This window comes from Crinia signifera, chromosome 6, assembly GCF_055691185.1.
Source record: "Crinia signifera chromosome 6, ASM5569118v1, whole genome shotgun sequence".
NCBI classification, from domain to species: Eukaryota; Metazoa; Chordata; class Amphibia; order Anura; family Myobatrachidae; genus Crinia; species Crinia signifera.
Window position 1 is genome coordinate 207,209,165 of NC_139222.1, and position 20,100 is coordinate 207,229,264.

Sequence of the window (20,100 nt, forward strand, 5' to 3'; positions counted from 1 at the left end):
AAAACTGAAACATATTTAATTCAAATCCAGAAACCATAAGAATGGGGACATTTAAATATAGCATTGCTTTGAAGTGGCAGGCAAGCATTTCTTATTGAATCATAATACAGTCGTACGTCCTGTCTTCACATATGAAAAATAAAATCGACCAGCATCTTGTATGTAGAGTGAATAGGCAGCCCAGTTGCTGCAGGTTTAATGTCTTCAGAGCACATGTTGGCAGGACAGACAGAGGGACAACCAGGGTAAGGGAAAACAGAAAGCGCAGAGGTGGGGAAAATAAACAAGGACGTAAAAAAGGTGCAGGGGTTGCAGGGTCTGAGAGGGAGGTAGTGTGAGCAGACAGGCCGCTGAATGCACTTTGGACATTCATAGAGAGATGACGCCTACCATCTACCTCTCAATTATTTTACTGTTACGCAGCCACTACCTGGAAACATCCAGATATAGAATCAGCATTACATCGCTACTCCTCTAATTCCATGGGAGCGAGCAAGATGATCATGTCCAATAAACTGAGATCGATGAGACAAACCATGCAAGCTCCTGACAAGCTCTCACACAAAACACAGCTGAGGCAGCCCATGGAAAGGTGACGCGAGCAGGTGGCACATGTCACATGTCTCTGCGGTAAGTCTCTGTGCAGCTGACAGGGGTCCAGGGGCGCAGATGACTGATCTCATGGTCACATGTTAGTGCTGAGTCGGGATTGAGTGTTAGCTGGTGTCAGCTCTCCTTGGCTTCCTTCCCTGGGAGGGGACTAAAGAGAAAGAAGATTATAAGTCCAGTGAAGAGGTGAAAACAGTCCTTCAGTTACAATATTAGGAAGGCAGTTCTCAAAGCTTGGCAAGAGATACAATTGTGAGAGACAAACTACCAACCAATCAGCTCCTGTCATTTTTTGAACAGTCTATAAAATGAAAGGCAGAAGCCGATTGGCTGGTACTTTCTCTCACAAGTTTATTTCTCTTCAAACTTTGATAAATATCCCCCAAACACTGTAGAGAAAATGCTTTTTGCTAAATAGCACAATTATGCTAAACTACACACCAATATGTTCATATATATTATCCCTTATATCATCATATATTCTAGGATGTCTCCTGCACTCCTCGCTGGACCATCCACTGCCATCACCCCCTAAACATTCCATCTGTTTCATAAACTAAACAGATATCCTTTCCTTTACATTGTTGTAAAATGCATATATTTTACACTGTTAATTATACGTGTAGCCAATCTGCGTGTTATGACCTAAAAAGCTTTTCATGGCAGTCAGATATCTTATTTGTGACATCATAAATCAATGTATGAGATACAAGTGTGCAAAACCAAAATATGAAGAATGAGAATGTAAATCAGGCACATTCAGTATTTTTGGTGTCTTGAAAAGGATTCACAGAACCAGTTTCTGTCTATATCCATAGAATATATAGCAGATATGGAGCAGTGTTTAAGTTATTGCTTGGTAGAAACATAGAGATTAAAAACCCAATCACCTTGACGTGGATCTGGTTGCGCAAAACAGCAGCTCGCAAGATCATTGCTTTGGCTCGCCTCTGAAATTCTCTTCCCATCTGTAATGACTTCTCAAATGTAGTGCTGCGCTGGTCAACATCTCGTGCGTAAAGGATCTGTAAGAATACCGGTTATGTAACAAAGCATATTCTGTGGGTCACCAGCAGCATTAATACCTTTCAGACCTTACCTTGCTATGAGAGTCAATGCGAGCATTAATTAGTCCTTCAAGGATCAGTTGAGTCAGTTCATCCTCAAGTGCAGACACCGTTGTGTTAAATGCAGTTGCCATTTTGTACATGTCCGCAGAAACATATGGGCTGAAATACTGAGAATCAGACAAGATCAAGTACATGCATTTTCTTACAAAAGATAAAAAACAACCACAAACAAATAGGAAAATATTCTCAAGCTCATATCGAGGACTGTACAACACAGTAATAGCGAAAAACATATATACAGTATGTCTATTGGAAGTAGAAAAAATATATATACAAAAATATACATAAGCATACAAACTTCTAAAAAAGTTAAAACCATGCCTTGTAAATGATTGCCACTTTTTAAAAAAAATATCTGGGTTTTGTCGGGACCCCACATGGCCGCCTAACTAGCACTTCATTGCATCACACCCATTGTGTTCAATCCAATTAGCTGAGAGTTTGAGAAAGCAATGGTTTCACAAAAACCATCATATAACAACGCATGAACGTGCATATCCAACAAATGTGAGATCCAATAAGAAATGCCAAGTTGCGGTAGTCATGGCAAATTTGTATATATACACTGATCTGGAAGAAGTGCTTTAAAGTGTAAAAACTGTCCTGGACCCCCCAAAAAAGAACAACTGAGATAGGAGGACCATATAGATCTGTCAGCGATCAGAAGTAAAACACTGGAGGTGCTTAAATGGTGGCAAAAGAAAGATTTTTGCCTTTTTTATTAATGGTCGAAAAAAGGTAGCAGGTGTTTTTCATCAAATTAAAGTGTTTCAAGCTAAAGTTATGACAAATGAAAATAATAATAATTTTTTGGTGTTTTTATACGTTTGTAAAAACCTAGAATACATTGGTTCCTTGCATCTGGAAGTTCAAAAACCTCTCTCCCAATCAATGCAACAACTCAAAAGTACCTCATCATTTACCCATTATTCAGCTTTTTAGTGAAATTCACCTGAAAATGGACATGTCCTATTGGCCAAATTATACTATTGAAACCCCTCCAGGTGTATGATTATTCATTAGGAGGATGGTACTAGAGGTTCTGAACAGTTTCCTAACATTTTTACCTTATAGTAAAGATTTTCTCTACAAGTTCAATTACTCAGAGGGGTGTGCAAAAAAACAAACCCGACAATTTTCCTCTAGAAATGAATGCGAGTTTGGAACCGGATTGCAAATGTAATCACCTGCACGAGTTAGCTAAGTGAACGGCTCGCAGGTCCCAACCCGCACCTACTTGGATTGACCCCATAGTTGTCTGAACTCTTATACAGCTGAAATAACCAACATGCTGCAAACAAGAATAAAGCGTGGATTTGGTGACAGGAATGGTGCAGTATTTTATACTAGGCAGGCAGTGACTACCAGGAACCAATCCCAGCCATCCCCAGACAGGTCACTGACTGTGCAGTACATAAAGGGAGACAAGCTCCAGTCATCCAGAAGTCACCTTGGTACTTGCATGGGAAAGTCTGCTTTCATAAGCAAGTATCTGCTGTTTTTTTTGTAGGCATGCACTGGCTTGTTCTCATGTACTTCTAACTTGTTTCCCCTTGTTACTAAAAATAGTTGTGAACAACGGGGAGTTTGCAATCTTTCCAAGACTGCAGACTATGTTACTGTAGCTCACAGTATGAAAAGGGAATATTAATGAGGAAGGAGAGCTGCAGGAACCTGTGTATAAGCAGTACCAGCTTATAAAGCAGTACAAGCAGAGTTGACCAGTGTCCATTTTACAGTGAAGTTGTATTATACTGCCTTAGCTCAGCATTCATGCAATGTACAAGATCTAGGCATGACATAGAGGAGCTGAAATTACAGACAACAGTCGCACAAAGAAAGAGCAAGGTAGGAATAGAAAAGGTAACAAGTGGCGGGAGTAGGGGAGAAGAAAACAAGACCTGAGCAGACAAAGCAAGAAGCGGTAACGTAATTCTCAGCATGAAACACAGCATAATAACAGTAATCAGCTGGCAATAGGCCACTGCAAAGCTTAAAGAGATACCTGTATAAGGGCACGGTTCCGGATCTGAGTGTATAGTGTCCGGACATGAGGCGCAAGATACATATCCAGAAGAAGATTATCCTGCAGGGAGATAAAGTACACCTATGTGAAACTATAGAAAGAAAGAACTGAAATATGTGCATGGCAAGGGAAGAGAAAGCACCCTTGAACCGGGTACAAGTCAGAGCATTGAGTGTTACTGTGACAAGATGGAAGAGAGACATTAAATGCATAGCGAGTACTACAGTGTGCAATAACTCTGTGCAGGGCATTCACATATGTCCCTAGACGAAGTCTGTCCTGTTGTGGCAGAATTACATGCACAATCACCTTAATTTCATCCAGCATCTTCAGACATGAGGCATACTTAGACTCATAGAATTTGAAGATTATGTCGCGGACTTGAGGCTCCAGCTCCAGAAATAACTTGAATGAACTGAAGGAGGGAAAACATAAAAGGTTCTGTAGCCAAATAAAGGGCTTAGCCAACCCTCCCTTCTGCTCTGACATCATCCAAGACTGACCTGCTAGAGATGACATTTCGCTGAAGCTCCTGGCGATCAAATGTGGCCAGTGCACAAAGTCCCCCATACACAGCAACATTACTGGAGGAAAGCAGCTGTGGAGAGAAGGACAAATAAATACAATGAGGATAAGGGAACATTAAACAGCTTAAGGGAAAGAGATTGGAAAGTTACAGAATGTGGAAATGCAGGCTCACCTCAGGGAAATCACAGTGGTCAAATGAGGCAAGTAAGAAGCATTTTGCTGCCTGTTTGTATTTCCGAGCAGCCAGCTCTGCCAAACCTGTAACCACAGAACAGGACTTAATTACAGTGTATAAAGAGAACTGAAGTTTCGTATGGATTACCTACAGAACATCCTCTTTGCAAAATAAAGCTACATCTCTGCAGCTGGAAGGAAGCCTGTCAGGCAGGCAGTGGAACAGGGTTTAAAGGTTTAATTGTCGACATCCATACAATATATGGAACCTCTATTGTTAATTAATAGATGTCTGCACTGGGGTAAATGATCCAGGGAAATATTCTGCCTGTTATGGACACAATGAGGCAGATGTATTAAGCCTGGAGAAGAGATAAACTGGAGATAAAGTAGAAGGAGATAATGCACCGGCCAATCAACTGTGTTTAAAATATGACAGTTGGGAGTTGATTGGCTGGTGCGTTATCTCTTTCCAATTTATCTCCAGTTTATCTCTTCACCAGGCTTAATACATCTGCCCCAATACTCCAAATGCTTCTTAAGCCTTTAGGGATAAATTAGCAACGGTCATACAGGAAACCAGCATTTTCCAGCTCTGGGTCAACCATGTTAGAATTTAGGAAAGAATCATGGACTTTAAACCATTTATCAATATATGACTTAGCTTAGAGATCCAATGTTATTCAATTCTACCACCTTAAAAAGGAGTGGGAAATATTTTTGTGTTACATATTTACTTTTGCTGCATAATGTGAAAGAACACCACTTTAAAATGTGACAATGATCAGGCAACTAAATCACTGTGGCAGACTGGGTATCAGAGTGCTGGGAATACTAACCTGCAGCACACTTTAGCTTGGTCAGAACAGACTGAGTCTGGCTGTCTCTCTCCCCTCGTTGCTGCAAAAACAAATGAAACACATAAGCCTAAAATGAGAAATGTTCTAACAAGGACAATCTATTACCATATAAAGCCTATTTGACCTATTTTAGATGTTATTTTGTTCTATCTGTCTTAGCCAGAGGCTGCTAGGTGCATATGGTGACTTTCATTGGTCTTTTCACTCCGACTTCCTTAATACTTACACCCAGATGAACTAAGAAGTCTTGAGTAAAATGGCTGCACTGATCAGCCACAGGGGCTGTGATCGCTGTACTAGTCGCTTTACAACATCAGGTAATGATTTATCCCTATTATTCAGGAAACAGCTTTTCTACAAGGGCTAGAACCTATCCTGGATATAATACTAGTGGCAATTGATAGACTGCTCTGGAACTGTAGAGGGACAAGGACAATAGGGAATGTGTCTACATGAAGAAGACAAGCACTGGGGAAAAAGGCCCAAAAAGGGACTCAACCATAAAATCTAGATTGGGGAACTTCGGCTCTTCAGAAGACAATACTATCTCTTCTATGAGGAGAAACTGAAGTATACAGGTTCTAGAACAGGAATCATGGTTCTCTAACCAGTAAAGCTACAGCAGACATACCCAACATCAGTCTTCAAGGCATACTAACAGTGCAGGTTTAGTACATACAGTATGGTTAAATCACAATAACTGATGTACTAATTAAATCACCTGGATTAGTGTGGCTTGAGGTGCAAGGTTGGGTATGCCTGTTTTACAGTTATAGAGGATACCAAGAACTAAAATTTCTCTGTGAAAAGAGTATAAATGAATTCAAAATAGTCAAGTGCAAAAGCATTTGTCCACCGATCCTCCTCTGCAGTTTTGAAAAAGACCCTCCTCACCTGAAAGCCATGGACCAGAGTGAGTTGAAGCATTCTCATAATGGAAGCAGAAGATGGAGGTGGCAATCAATCATTTAGAGGCAGTGGCCGAGTAATGTTTAATTATTTTATTTATTTTACAATACAAACCAAATAGTCAAAAGGTCCTGTGCATACTACATTAGCATGGGCACAAAAGACTATGTAGGGAGAAGAACATAATTGCATCCTGGGTCTCAAAACCTCAAGAATGGTTCTATTTAAATGCTGTCAGCGTTTGGCAATATCAGACTGTCAAGAGCAGTAGCTGCTGACACCCAAGATGATTTTAGTCTCATTTGGATCTTGCAGGCAGTTTATGGCTGATATAGCTCCCAATCAAGTCACCCAAGTAGAAGATGGCAGGTGCCAATTAAAGCAGAATAAGATTGTCCCATTAAGGGATGACCAATGTAGGTGCGTGTTTAAAAGGAGCTTACCTCTGCAATTTCTGGAGTTGACTCTGCTTTACTGACATAGCTAAGAACATGAGACCAGTTCTGGAGATAAACACTAACCTGGGGTGAAATTGGTAAAATGCGACAAGAAGAATAAACAGTAAGTATTCAATAGCAAAAGAGAACACACATAAAAACAATCAAGGGTTATTTAACACAATGTGGTGCTTAAGAATGTAGTTGTATACTTTAAGGCAATCCCACAGTACCCTCTTACCCCTTGGCATCCCAGCCATTGCCTAACTACAGCTAAGGCTCAAAGTTGGTTGAAAGAAGGATGAGAAAAGACCTTTCGCTACTTGTGTAATAGCACGGCGCCCGGCTACGCTACGTTTTAAGTGTAGGCTAAGCTACGCTGTCACGGCTGCCTAGCATAGTTAGCATAGTGACTCCATACCTCCCAACATGACCCTCTCCAGGAGGGACAGAATGCTCTGTTCCTGGACTTCCCTCTTAATATATGATTTCCATCACCTGTTTTAAACAGGTTAATGGATAAGAAAGGTGCTGCAACACAGGTGATATTAATCAAAAAATGAAAGTGAAGTCCAGGAATAGAGCATTCTGTCCCTCCTGGAGAGGGTCATGTTGGGAGGTATGTGACTCCGCTGCAGCCCGGCTCTGTCACCGGCGTCCATGGCAAGCCTAGTGAGCGCCTCTCACACATTACCGGTAACCGCTAGATCACCTGCGCTGGCGGACGCCGGCAGACAGGGGATCATGCGAGTGCAGGCGTCTCAGATGCTCCTGCGTCTCAGTAATTATTGCGGCAGGGTACGGCAACCCTGCCCATTTTCGCTTCAAAGAGACGGGGCTAGGGGGTTCGCTAGCACATGCGTCTCGTGCACAAAGGGGCTATGCGGGCACAAGTGCGTTTTATGCACAATAAAGGAGGCATTTGCCAGTGCTCCATGTTACATACTGGCAAATGCCTCCTTTTCAAACCCTCACTATCCATATTTTATAAAGTGTGGCGAGCGCAGCGAGTCAGAAGCGTGGCGAGCCCCACGAGGGGAAGCGGAATACATGTAAAGTAATCCGTGTCCGCTCACCACACTTTATAGAATCAACTCCACGCCGACGTGGATAGTGGGGGTATGAACAGGTCGGGGTGATGCGGATCGCGTGCGCTCGCCACGCTTAGGGCTGGCGTGGATAGTGGGGGTGTTTCAGGAACACATTCACACCTGCTATATCATGCATCTGAGTAATGACGACATGTGTTAACAGGTAACTGGATTTTAGTGACTTAAGGGGCATACACACGTAGAGATCTGTGCTAAGCAATTTTGCTAAGCAATTTTGCTGGTGTCAAGATCTCCCATGGGGAGCACATACACATGCAGAGATTTGAGCTAAGTGATTTTGCTAAGCGATTTTGCTAAGCAATTTTGCTTAAGCAACAAAAGGCAGGGTAATGGTTCAGAATGAGAGATTGTGACCAGTATCTCTCATTCTGTACACACAGAGAGATTTGCAGTCATTTGCTAAGCAATCTGACTAGATTGTGACTGCATGCACTGACTTAGTTAGCAAGAGATATTTAATCTCTTGGAGCATACACACGGAGAGATCTGTGCTTACTTTCTCAGAAATCTAGTCAGATTGGTTAGAAAATAGCACAAATTTGCTCCGTGTGTACACCCCTTAATAAAGAAGAAAAAAAAACAATCAACTACAAAACAAACAAGTACAATAATATGAAATAACAAGATCAAAGAAAATAATAAAGCAGTTATTCTTCAGCTACTGCATTCACGGAAATTGCAGCTAAAGTTGACGCAGTTGTGTCTGCATCTGTGTCGTCTGCTTTGTCAGCCTTTGGGAGCAGAGTTAGGGCATGTAGAATCCGCTGGAAAGCATTTTCTGCGCCAACAGTTTTGCACCAAATGAATTCCTGGAGATAGGAGTCCAGATGTTACCGTGCAGTGACCCTTTGCCTTTTGTTACGCCACTTACAAGATCCCCAAAGGCATTCAATGTTTTGGGTATGAACCCCAGTCTCCGGATCAACAAAATTATAGCAGTGGTGTACCCGTGCATGGCGGTACCCTGCCTGCTCCAGCTGTTGAGTGTTGTATGCATGCCAGCAATCAGCGTATATAGTCGTCCCCGGTTCTAAATATTTGTTGATGGCGGCTATCGGGGTGCTGGCGTCCCGTCTGTCCACAGGCTTTATAAAACACTCACCGGTGTCTCTGGATATGCCTCCAAACAACCACTGTTGAGGCAGCATGTGTCCGACATGACTTTTCCTCTGTACAAACAGACTCTCATTCACCTCAACTATTTTTCCTGGATCACCAATCTGGCATTGGGGCTGCGACATTAAGTCCACGGTGCAGGCCTCCCGCAAAAGGTTATTGTACAGCACGGTGGTTTTGTTCCACAACTTTAGTGGTCGCTCACAAAAGGATATGCTTGTGAGCTCCTCTGCCCATGAATAAATAAAACGGATGAGGGTAAGAAATGGAATACGACACGCTGGAAACCAATGTGCCGCACGGAGACTTATCTTCTTTCGGCAGGATTTAATGTGGCAGAGCCACATGCACTCCAACATACCCAAGCACATTGGGTGTCCATTAATACAGGTTTGTGTCACTGACAGCAAATGGTGCTGCTGAAAAAAAGCCACTGACTCCTCCTCTGTCTGCAGCAGGTTAAACTCCGTGAGAGGTTCTGCAGCCATTCCGCAATCACTTCACCTTCACCTGAAGGACTACGGCAGCGGGAACACTACGCTTATGCTGACTACGCTGGCCGCGGGAACACTACGCTACTTCTGTCTGACTACGTTAACTATGCTGATTCGGACAGAGACGCTACGCTAACTACGTAATGGGCTCCGTGCTATTACACAAGTACCGACCTTTTCATGCTGAAGACTGCATTGGTTTTCCGAATATAAGCATGTTGCGGACAAAAAAGGTAAATGTAGTACCTATATAGATAAGAGACCAATCAGGTGCTGCATGTAATACACAACCTTCCATGCTAGCACCTTGAATATTTACGATGAGTCACTATCCCTCAGCTCTAGAGTCTTTGCTGGCCCAGCTCTCGTTCTGAGCAGTATTTTTACTCATTTAACCCTTTCAGGTCCAACGTCTAATCAGGCTCAACCGCCCTAGCGCTAGTAGCAGATCCAATGGTGAGACACTTCAAAATAAGAACATTAACATCGTTCAACATTCAATGTAGACCATTTTTTAAAATAAAAAAAAAATAAATAAATTACAATTAATTTAAATCAGACTGTTTGAATTGCAAAAAAAAACAATTTGGACTGCAAAAAGTTAAATTTTTTTTATTGCATCAGAGGGAGATTACTGATCTCCTTTACTGGAGGGGAACTTAGCAAAGTAAGGGATTCTTGCATGGTGTACAAGCACTTAATACCCATTTTCCACTTGCTAGACACTGGACAAAGTAATCACAGGTGCATTGCTGATGGGGCAGAGTATTCTTTGATTCCACATCTTCTGCATAAAAAAATCTAAAAATCTATTTTATACCCAGAGATTTTTAAGCACAATTAAAAAAGTGTTAAAAAACGTTCAACTGCAGCACATGCATTAAGTGTGATAACTTCATCATTTCACCTTGATTACGTTCAAGCACATGTTGATGACATGCTTAGCACTGGTACAGTAGTCCCGGGCCCTGGAGTAGCATTTCAGAGCATTGCTCAGGTCACCACAATCCAGATAATGATCCCCCAAATCATCATGACCCCTCCTGTAGAAACATGATTATAATAAGTGTGAAACCATTGAATCCTAATATCGATAAAATACTTTTCCGCATTGTATTATACATAAACTGACACCTATCCCCCCAAAACCGCTCTACTGATCTTTCAATATTATAAAAACAATACACGGTCCCTCTATCCACTGTGAGAATTTGTTCTAACCTGATGCTTTCTTTGATAGAATTCCCTTTGTAATTCTTCAGGTCAGTATCAAGTTTCTCCAGTTTTAGAAGTGCTTTTTTTCGAGTTGCTTCCACCCAAGCAGTATCCAGCGGAGGAGGGTCCAATGAACCTTCAGGTAAAGCATCAGGCGCGTTTTGCAGTTCCCTGGACAGAAGAGTACATTTAGAGAGGAAACATAAGGGAAAAGCTGTGAGGAAGAAGCATCCAAAATAAATTGTGAAGAGAAAGGAGAGAGGCAGCAGACAGTGGCTGCGAGTAGAAAGGCAGAGACTTCCAACGTTAGCATGAGGAGGAAGAGAGGTTCCACCAGGGTCTAGAAGGGAATGACTGCCAACAAGAGGTTCAAGGGCAGGGAGAGTCTGCGGGCAGTGGTGTGAGTAGTTAGGAGTGTGTGAACGGACAGAGGGTATGAAGAAGATGACGTTGTGTGTCAGTGTGTGTGGACAGGGTTGTGAGGAGCATACTTTGTGTGTGATAAAAATAAGCTGCAAGTAGAGCACCGACAATGCAGACAGGGAGGGAAGAAAATGGCTAATTCTGAGTCAGACACAATACCGACATTCATAGTTGATGCTTTTTAACTGCGCATACATCTATGTGGCACTGTGCATGTATCCCACAGTAGGAGCAGGACCATTTCACATGTATAGTCTCAAATATATTGTACGATCCTGGGTGATGACTATTCAGTCTTATGGGTGTGTTATGTGAGGGTTGCAGAACTAATCGCTGCATGTAAAGATGTACAGACGGAGACCGCTGCATCCAATGCAGAATGTTCATTTAACCACATGTAGATCAATTCTTATTTTTTATCCTCATCACCTGGAGGCCTCTGACAACTTCCTATGAATCTCTTCATAAACATCTACATTAAAAGTTCTCTGTACAAAAGACAAGGCCATCTTCAGAGCCTCGACGCGTAGCTGGGGGCATCTGTCAGCAATAAACTGTAATCTTTCAATGCGCATGAGGCCACTGTAGCTGGAAGCATACTGCTCGAGATCCTGCAATCACAAAGAGGTTGCACAGGTTACAAGACTCTGATTACACACTGCCTGGGCAAACACAAAACCTAACTAAATGCAATATTTACAGCAGAGTTTCCAAAACGCCACCATAAAGGCTCCCTTACATTTGTCCAACTTGCCTGAGGGACAAGTTGGACCTGATTGATTGAGATTTATCATATGTGCAGGAGGATCAATCTCTTGGTTAGACCCAATGTGCACGGGAACATGCATTGGGTCCTACAGCATCAGGCACATAAGATTTTGTCAGATAAATTGGCCCAATCCATCTGAATTTGGTCAAATCTGACAAAATCTCACAAGTGTAAGGGTGCCTTACAGTCCATGCTTGAGCCTGGGTGACAATTAGTACCTCAGTCAATTTGATTTAACCATCTGGACTCAAGCAAGGATATCCTTATAATGGGATTGCAATGGTATTTAGAGGGTGTGTGTGTGGGGGTGTGTGTATGTATGTATGTATGTATAATATATATATATACACATATACTTTCTGCGTGGCCTGGCACTCCTCCTTGAAGCGGAGCTCTTCGTTGGGTGCCTTCAACAGAAGGGATATAGACTTGTAGAATGAAGCGGCACTCTAACCACTATGAATAGTGAAAAAATGCTCCTTTATTGGCAACGTTTCAATACGGGTGTAATATCTTCAGGCTCAAAAATACAAGTGATACAAACAGCATTTATAGCGTGCAGGTGAAGTGTGCGTCAGCAGGACGGCCATATGTACCGCATATATATATATATATATATATATATATATATATATATATATATATATATATATATATATATATATATATATATATAGAGAGAGAGAATCCAGCTGGGGGGCGGCACTCAAAATAAAATAGACAAGGCAGTCAAATGGTCATGAAACAAAGTGTAAAATAGACAAGGCAGTCAAATGGTCATGAAACAAAATGGCGCGAATACACTTTGTTTCATGACCATTTGACTGCCTTGTCTATTTTATTTTGAGTGCCGCCCCCCAGCTGGATTCTCTGCATTATTGTTTTGGGAAGGCACCTGCTTCACTAATATACCGGAGTGCCAGCATATTGGAACTGTGTATATATATATATATATATATATATATATATATATATATATATATATATATATATATATATATATATATATACTTGGTGGGGATGGAGCGGCACTCTCAGCAGGAAGAAACACAGGTACACGTTGTTAGATAGAGCGACGTTTCAACGTCCTTTATTTGGACATTTTCTTCAGGCTGTTAATCATTTGGAAGAAACATGGCTTTATACCCCACTGTGCAAATTAGCAACACCTGCCGCCACACAGGGCGGTGCAGTGTGCATGACATCATAAAAAAGTGCTACCATCACCATGGTTACATACAATAACAAACCCCCTAAACATCAGTAAATGGGACATTAAACATGGATTATAGAAAAAGCATAAATATCATTAGCAGGCAATATAAATAAGTCACAGGCAGTGTTATACAAGCCGCAAACTAATATAAGCATAGTGACAAATAGTTAATACGCTATTTATACGCTCATAAAATATGCTCACAAAGGAGTAAATAATGTTAGAATGACATGTAGAGGAGACAATAAAGGCTCCCCGGTACAATGATAAGGTAGCAACAGGTGGAATAGCAGAATAGTTAGCTTTACTAAAAGTGAAGGACAAAGCATAGAAGGAATAATGATATGTAATTCCATAATAACAGACAACAACCAGATGACATGGGGCACAAGAAATTACTTTCTGGTAAGGCAGCTGATACCCGCTAGCTCATTTAAGCCACGGGGAGCGAGTGTGTCTAAGCGGTGTATCCACCTTGATTCGCATTTGAGTAGCTGTAAACCCCGATTGCCACCCCTCAAACTCAGAGGGATGTGGTCAATCATTCGATACCTTAAAGAAGGTAAGGTATGTTGTCTTAGTACAAAATGCTTGGGTACAGGCAAATCACACTGTCGACACTAAAATTGAAGGAACATTTTGCATCATCCCCTTGTGTCAACACTGGTGAGACACCCATTGTGCCAATCCCCCCACAGCTGGCCAAATTGCAACCTAAGTCGACATTTGATCCCCAGTCGACCAATCCGTCGATCAAAACATATATGCGACTCTTGGATTCCCAGGTCGATGAGTCCCTGACCCGGTCTCCTCCACATCACTCTAACATGTCATCATCTGAAAGAAAGACCCTAAAGAATCTGTCCAATAATACAGAACTTATCTTTCGACCTGCAGACAAGGGCGGCGCCCTTGTAATTATGGATTACAAATACTATAAAGATGAACTGGACCAACAGCTGGCTGATACATCTACTTACAGGAAACTGCCATATGATCCGACAGCTGACTATCGCAAAGAACTGTGCAAATTACTTCAACAAGCTGTTGACGGGCAGATCATCGACCGGGAACTGATGTCGGCATTAATTCCTGATCACCCAGTGGTACCGGTAATTTATAGCATTCCTAAGATTCATAAGTCACTGACTGCGCCCCCCGGGCGACCCATTATAGCGGCCCGGCGGTCTTTATCACAATGCATTTCTGTCTTTATCAATGCCATTTTACAGCCATTCATTGTGTGCCAGCCATATTATTTGTTAGACACCACCGCGTTCTTGGTAGCACTTAAAAATCTACCCACCTTGATTGGTGAGATTTGGCTTGTCACACTGGATGTTAAAAGCCTCTACACCATCATCCCCCATGGTGATGGTGTTGAGGCTTTCAGATTATTTTTGTCCCAATTACCTGACTATACGGGACCTGATATCAATTTCATGATTGCATTGTTACGATTTGTTTTGTGCCGCAATTACTTTCTGCATGATGGAAAATTTTGGCTGCAGCTTAATGGCTGCTCGATGGGTTCTAATGCCGCACCGGCATACGCCAACATTTACATGTTTTATGTTGAGCAATTATTATTTTTTCAAATACCATCGATAGCAGCCAGAATTCTCCTATATCGAAGATTTATCGATGACTTGTTTCTAATTTGGTCTGGTGATATTCTTGATTTGGTTGCTCACATTGACATCCATAACACTGGCCCCAGTCCGGTTAAATTAACCATGACATACAATCAGGGTGCCATTAATTTCCTTGATGTCACAGTGAAAATCACTAATGGGGCCGTTTCCACCTCTTTATTTCAGAAAGAGACTGACAGGAATAATTTGTTGCATGGAACCAGCTGTCACCCCACTAGTTTGATCAAGGGTTTACCATTTTCCCAAATGGTGCGGATCAAGCGCATTGTGTCAGACCCTGCTGAGTCTGTTGTTCAGATTGACACACTGATTCACAAATTCCTTCTACGTGGTTACAGTCTTCAACATCTTCTTTCCGCTAGGGATCGGGTAGCAGGCATTCCCAGAGAAGATCTTTTGGTTACTAAACCTAATATACCCCCTACTCCTATGATCCCCTGGGTTACCACTTATACTAAAGCCAGCCCGGTTATTAATAAAATCTCTAAAAAATTGTGGCCTATAGTCAAAACTGACAAACAAATCAATATTCCTAACACCAGACTCATGGCATGTTACCAAAGGGGCCCTAATATGCGGGACATACTTGTCAAAACTGACATTACAGGCTTTAGTGCTCCTAAAAAATCTCCCCCTAGAGGATGTATTCGGTGCACTTGCACAGTCTGTACATGTATGATACCTGGCAAAACCTTTTATCATCCTCTCCAGGGTACTAAGTACACCATCAGACATACTTTAACATGCCAAACCAGATTTGTTGTGTACCAATTAATTTGCCCTTGTGGCCTCTCGTATATTGGAAAAACTGAGCGCAGTTTTAAAGAACGCATAACCACACATCGTTCGACTATTAGAGCTGCACTGGCGGGTGGAAAATGTGATTTGCCTGTACCCAAGCATTTTGTACTAAGACAACATACCTTACCTTCTTTAAGGTATCGAATGATTGACCACATCCCTCTGAGTTTGAGGGGTGGCAATCGGGGTTTACAGCTACTCAAATGCGAATCAAGGTGGATACACCGCTTAGACACACTCGCTCCCCGTGGCTTAAATGAGCTAGCGGGTATCAGCTGCCTTACCAGAAAGTAATTTCTTGTGCCCCATGTCATCTGGTTGTTGTCTGTTATTATGGAATTACATATCATTATTCCTTCTATGCTTTGTCCTTCACTTTTAGTAAAGCTAACTATTCTGCTATTCCACCTGGTGCTACCTTATCATTGTACCGGGGAGCCTTTATTGTCTCCTCTACATGTCATTCTAACATTATTTACTCCTTTGTGAGCATATTTTATGAGCGTATAAATAGCGTATTAACTATTTGTCACTATGCTTATATTAGTTTGCGGCTTGTATAACACTGCCTGTGACTTATTTATATTGCCTGCTAATGATATTTATGCTTTTTCTATAATCCATGTTTAATGTCCCATTTACTGATGTTTAGTCTTTCAATGGGGGTTTGTTATTGTATGTAACCATGGTGATGGTAGCACTTTTTTATGATGTCATGCACACTGCACCGCCCTGTGTGGCGGCAGGTGTTGCTAATTTGCACAGTGGGGTATAAAGCCATGTTTCTTTCAAATGATTAACAGCCTGAAGAAAATGTCCAAATAAAGGATGTTGAAACGTCGCTCTATCTAACAACGTGTACCTGTGTTTCTTCCTGCTGAGAGTGCCGCTCCATCCCCACCAAGTATGCTATGCCTCTGTGCAGGCACCCAGCCAATTTCCTCTGCATAGCTGCTGTGGACTGTGCCGGTCTCTTGGACACATATATATATATATATATATATATATATATATATATATATATATATATAACTTCCATGTTTTTCATGTCACAAAATGTTCTTCGTAGTCATTTAGCTAGCTATATGTACAAAGCTTTAGCCATAATGAAATTAGGAAGGAACTAATGTTATAAAGATATCAGAGGCCAGACAATGCACAATGTATATACAGCTATTAACCATACAGCACCAGCATATATCTCTTTACTTATCACAAAATATCTCCCATCTCGGCCACTCCGCTCTGCACAAGATCTGGGTCTCTCTTCTGCTCAGATCACTAGCTCCCATTCACTATTACAGGACTTTCATCGGGCATTCCACCCTATGGAATGCCCTTCCACACGCACAATAAGACTCTCCACTAGCCTACAGACTTTCAAATATTCCCTGAAAACTCACCTCTTCAGGCAAGCCTATCATATTTAAGTTCCACACGCATAACCCTCTGAGGCACTTATGTATTATATAGCTTCCCTTCTGGACTTGTAACTTGGTGGGACTGCTATGCTATTACTGGTGCCTGTCCTTGGGTTTCCCTCCTATATCCCTATAGATTGTAAGCTTGCAGCAGGGCCCTCCTACCTCCAAGTCTGTCTGTTACCCAGTTTGTCTTATCACTGTCTGCTGCGCTATATAAGAAACTGTAAATACATAAATAAATGTATTCATCTATACCAGGACGTACTTACCAGAGTCGGGTTTTCCACCACATAATTGATGTCTGGCACATTCTGCTGGTCATCCTGGGGATCAGCATCAATCTGCATGGGTTCAACGGCACCCTGGAGGAGCAACACAGTATCATTAATCCCTATACTGAAATAAAATATTATGCTCATTGTCAGGCATGGTGGAAAGGAACTTCAGTCCGCCAGTAAATACAGCAGCAAGGCATGGACAATAAAATGGTCAAAGAAGTCCTACAGAAGTGTGTGAGAAATTCACAGGGATAGGAACAAGACCACAATAAAACTCCATAACAGCAGCAGCACATTAAAAGAAAAACCTAAAAAAAAAACATGTTGTTCAATTCAGTTAATTCCACAGTTATGTCTACAAAGAATCAATTTTGGGAATTAAGATGAACTTGTCTGAAGTCTGTCCCTCCCCTGATACCTCAGATAGCAGCGTACAGGTGGAAAGGCTGTCGTTCAGGCTGTAATCTCCTGCTGTGAAGTCTGACCTACTGCTGAAAGTAGTGGAGTACAGATCTGTCCCTGAAGAAGATGCTGAGCTGGGGCTATCCATCCTGTCCTGACTCTCTGCACTGTGACACCCTGACACACAGGTTACTGTACCTGCTGAAGGCAAGCACAGCATATAAACTGTAATCCATTCCAGTGGCTCTCAAAGAGAACGGAAAAAGTAACAGTGCAGCACTGTGTATATGGTGAAATATTCAATGCCCCATGGCAAGGATGGATGGTTTTTGGCATTGAATACAGCCCATTAACTACACTTATCTTTATATACTACCAAATATAAAAAGTGAGAAAGCATAAATATGATCTAAGTGTAAATTAGTAGAAGTCCCAATAACAACAGCTGACAGCCTGTTAACCTCCCCAACAAACGTTATTTATGTTATGTATTATCATGATGTCTCTTCTATGAATGATCCCACTGCTAATTTCCAGCACTGGGCAATTTAATTAACTGGGTCTAGCAATAAGTTTCTGCTGCTCTGAGTAAGGCCCTTATTCTGGAAAAAAAAACATGTGCACTGCAGGGGGGGGGGGGGGGGGCAAAGAGTTAGATTTGGATGGGTTCTTTTGTTTCTGTGCAGGGAAAATACTGACTGCTTTATTTTTACACTGAAATATAGATCTCACTGAAGTAAAACCCCACCAAATCTAACTCTCTCTGCACGTTACATCTGTCCCACCTACAGTGCACATGGATTTTTTCTATTTGAGAAGGAATTTGCCTTTGCGAGTGAACCAGAATAAGGGCCAACATGTATCAGCATGAACACATTTCTTAAAAACTATATGCACCTATGGCTAAATGTAATAGCCTCAGAGTTCTGGGAGTGTGGGACTTCAGTGTGTGGGTCTACTTGTTTTTGAAAGCAGCAATCATCTACAAGGCAAAACCAGTGTGGGATTGTCATGCACAACAGGTACTATACTGGATGATCATGGAGACATAAGGTTAGTGAGTGCTGAAACCATCAACAAGCAATGCTGTACATGACAACAACCATGGATCTGCCCTGTGCTATGCATCATGTGATTATGTAACAGGTGTGGAGATCACGTTACTATTGCCCTAGTACAGGCCTGGCCAGCCTGTGGCTCTCCAGCTCTTGTGAAAGCTCAGCATGCATTGCAACAGTTTTACTATTATGGAATGTTAGAACTGTGGCAACGCATACTGGCATGTGTAGTTTTACAGGGTTCTGGGATAATGGGTCGGCAATGTCTAGGTCGACAGTCACTAGGCCGACCACTATTGGTCAACACTGAAAAGGCTGACAAGTTTTTATGACACGGACACCGTATAAGTGTACCGCGTCCCCTCGAATGGCTCGACATGCTTCAGAGCATTGTGCCTGACTGTGCTTGGCACACTATTATATTCTTGTATAGTAATGTATGAACCTAGTACATGGTTATGTGTGCCGACTGTAAATGACATACAATGCATCACCATTATGTGTTTGTTACCTGCTTGTTTAGTCTACAAAGGTTATTTCCAAGTGGCTAAGCTGCACACTTATATACGCTTATTTCAGTGCAAATAGCCAGAAAGCTGCATTCAGCACTAGTAATAATTAAGGAATTGGAAGTTTCCAATAAGCTTAATAATTAGTCTGTAATTAATCAACTTCCATAGCGGTCTCTTGTGCATCCAGCATCGGCAGCCAGGTCTTCTGCAGCAGGCAGTGGTACATTGTGTGTTTAAGTGTTGCTAAGTATGTATCTGTGCTTGAGACCCCCCGCGTTGTCATCCTTCTAGAATCTGACGCTGGGAGAACTAGATCTTCCAGCAGCCTTTGCGCCTTCCAGCTCCCCAGAGCCTCCAATAAGCCCCCTACCCTGTGTAAAGATGGAAGGGAGACCCCCAAAGAGGTATCCTTTTCCTTTTTCAAACTCTGAAGGGTTTTCAGAGGTGAAAACCCTATGGACATGTTTTGTTCTTTTTATTGGATACTACTGGTAATAGGAGTGTGCATACCTGTTGCAAAATTGAGCACAAGGTACATAAGGTTTTACACATTGCTAAACCTTGCTACTAATTTAATTTCTCAATATTTGTTACAGAAGTTCAGAATGTGATAGTAATGTCTTAAAGATGTCCTAAGTCTCAGTCTGTGGGCCAGATTCTCTAAGCTTCAAAAGTGATAAAATAGAGAGTGATAAACAGCCAGCCAATCAGCTCCTACCTGCCATGTCACAGACTGTGTTTGGAAAAAGTCAGGCAGGAGCTGATTGGCTGGCTGTTTATCACTCTCCATTTTATCACTTTTGAAGCTTAGAGAATCTGGCCCTGTGGCAGATATGTGATGTGATAAAAACACTAACCAACAGAAAAGGGTAGCAGGTACCCTCACATCAGTGAACGAGTTAAGCCATGCAAAATAAAATCAATTTTATGATAATGGGAGCAATAACCTTTT

General features: G+C 41.8%; 2 protein-coding genes across 4 annotated transcripts in view; both read right to left on the minus strand.

Annotated features, from left to right (window-relative positions):
- The window catches only part of ASPSCR1 (ASPSCR1 tether for SLC2A4, UBX domain containing), a 200,633-nt gene that overhangs the window by 34,645 nt on the left and 145,888 nt on the right, over window positions 1–20,100 (minus strand). The window lies entirely within an intron of this gene.
- Window positions 1–20,100, minus strand: part of GPS1 (G protein pathway suppressor 1) — a 26,062-nt gene continuing 5,962 nt past the window's right edge. The window contains exons 2-15 of one of the 3 annotated variants that reach the window (XM_083148680.1): window positions 17,595–17,779; window positions 17,168–17,260; window positions 11,463–11,644; window positions 10,617–10,781; window positions 10,303–10,438; window positions 6,680–6,757; window positions 5,307–5,367; window positions 4,466–4,551; window positions 4,269–4,363; window positions 4,075–4,180; window positions 3,745–3,825; window positions 1,709–1,846; window positions 1,500–1,634; window positions 1–760 (exon numbers count right to left, since the gene is read on the minus strand). In XM_083148680.1, coding sequence (XP_083004806.1) covers window positions 686–760; window positions 1,500–1,634; window positions 1,709–1,846; window positions 3,745–3,825; window positions 4,075–4,180; window positions 4,269–4,363; window positions 4,466–4,551; window positions 5,307–5,367; window positions 6,680–6,757; window positions 10,303–10,438; window positions 10,617–10,781; window positions 11,463–11,644; window positions 17,168–17,260; window positions 17,595–17,779 — 1,616 coding nt within the window. In that variant the 3' untranslated portion in view covers window positions 1–685. The remainder of the gene's footprint in view (window positions 761–1,499; window positions 1,635–1,708; window positions 1,847–3,744; window positions 3,826–4,074; window positions 4,181–4,268; window positions 4,364–4,465; window positions 4,552–5,306; window positions 5,368–6,679; window positions 6,758–10,302; window positions 10,439–10,616; window positions 10,782–11,462; window positions 11,645–17,167; window positions 17,261–17,594; window positions 17,780–20,100) is intronic. The other 2 variants (XM_083148681.1, XM_083148682.1) reach the window with 2 other exon arrangements.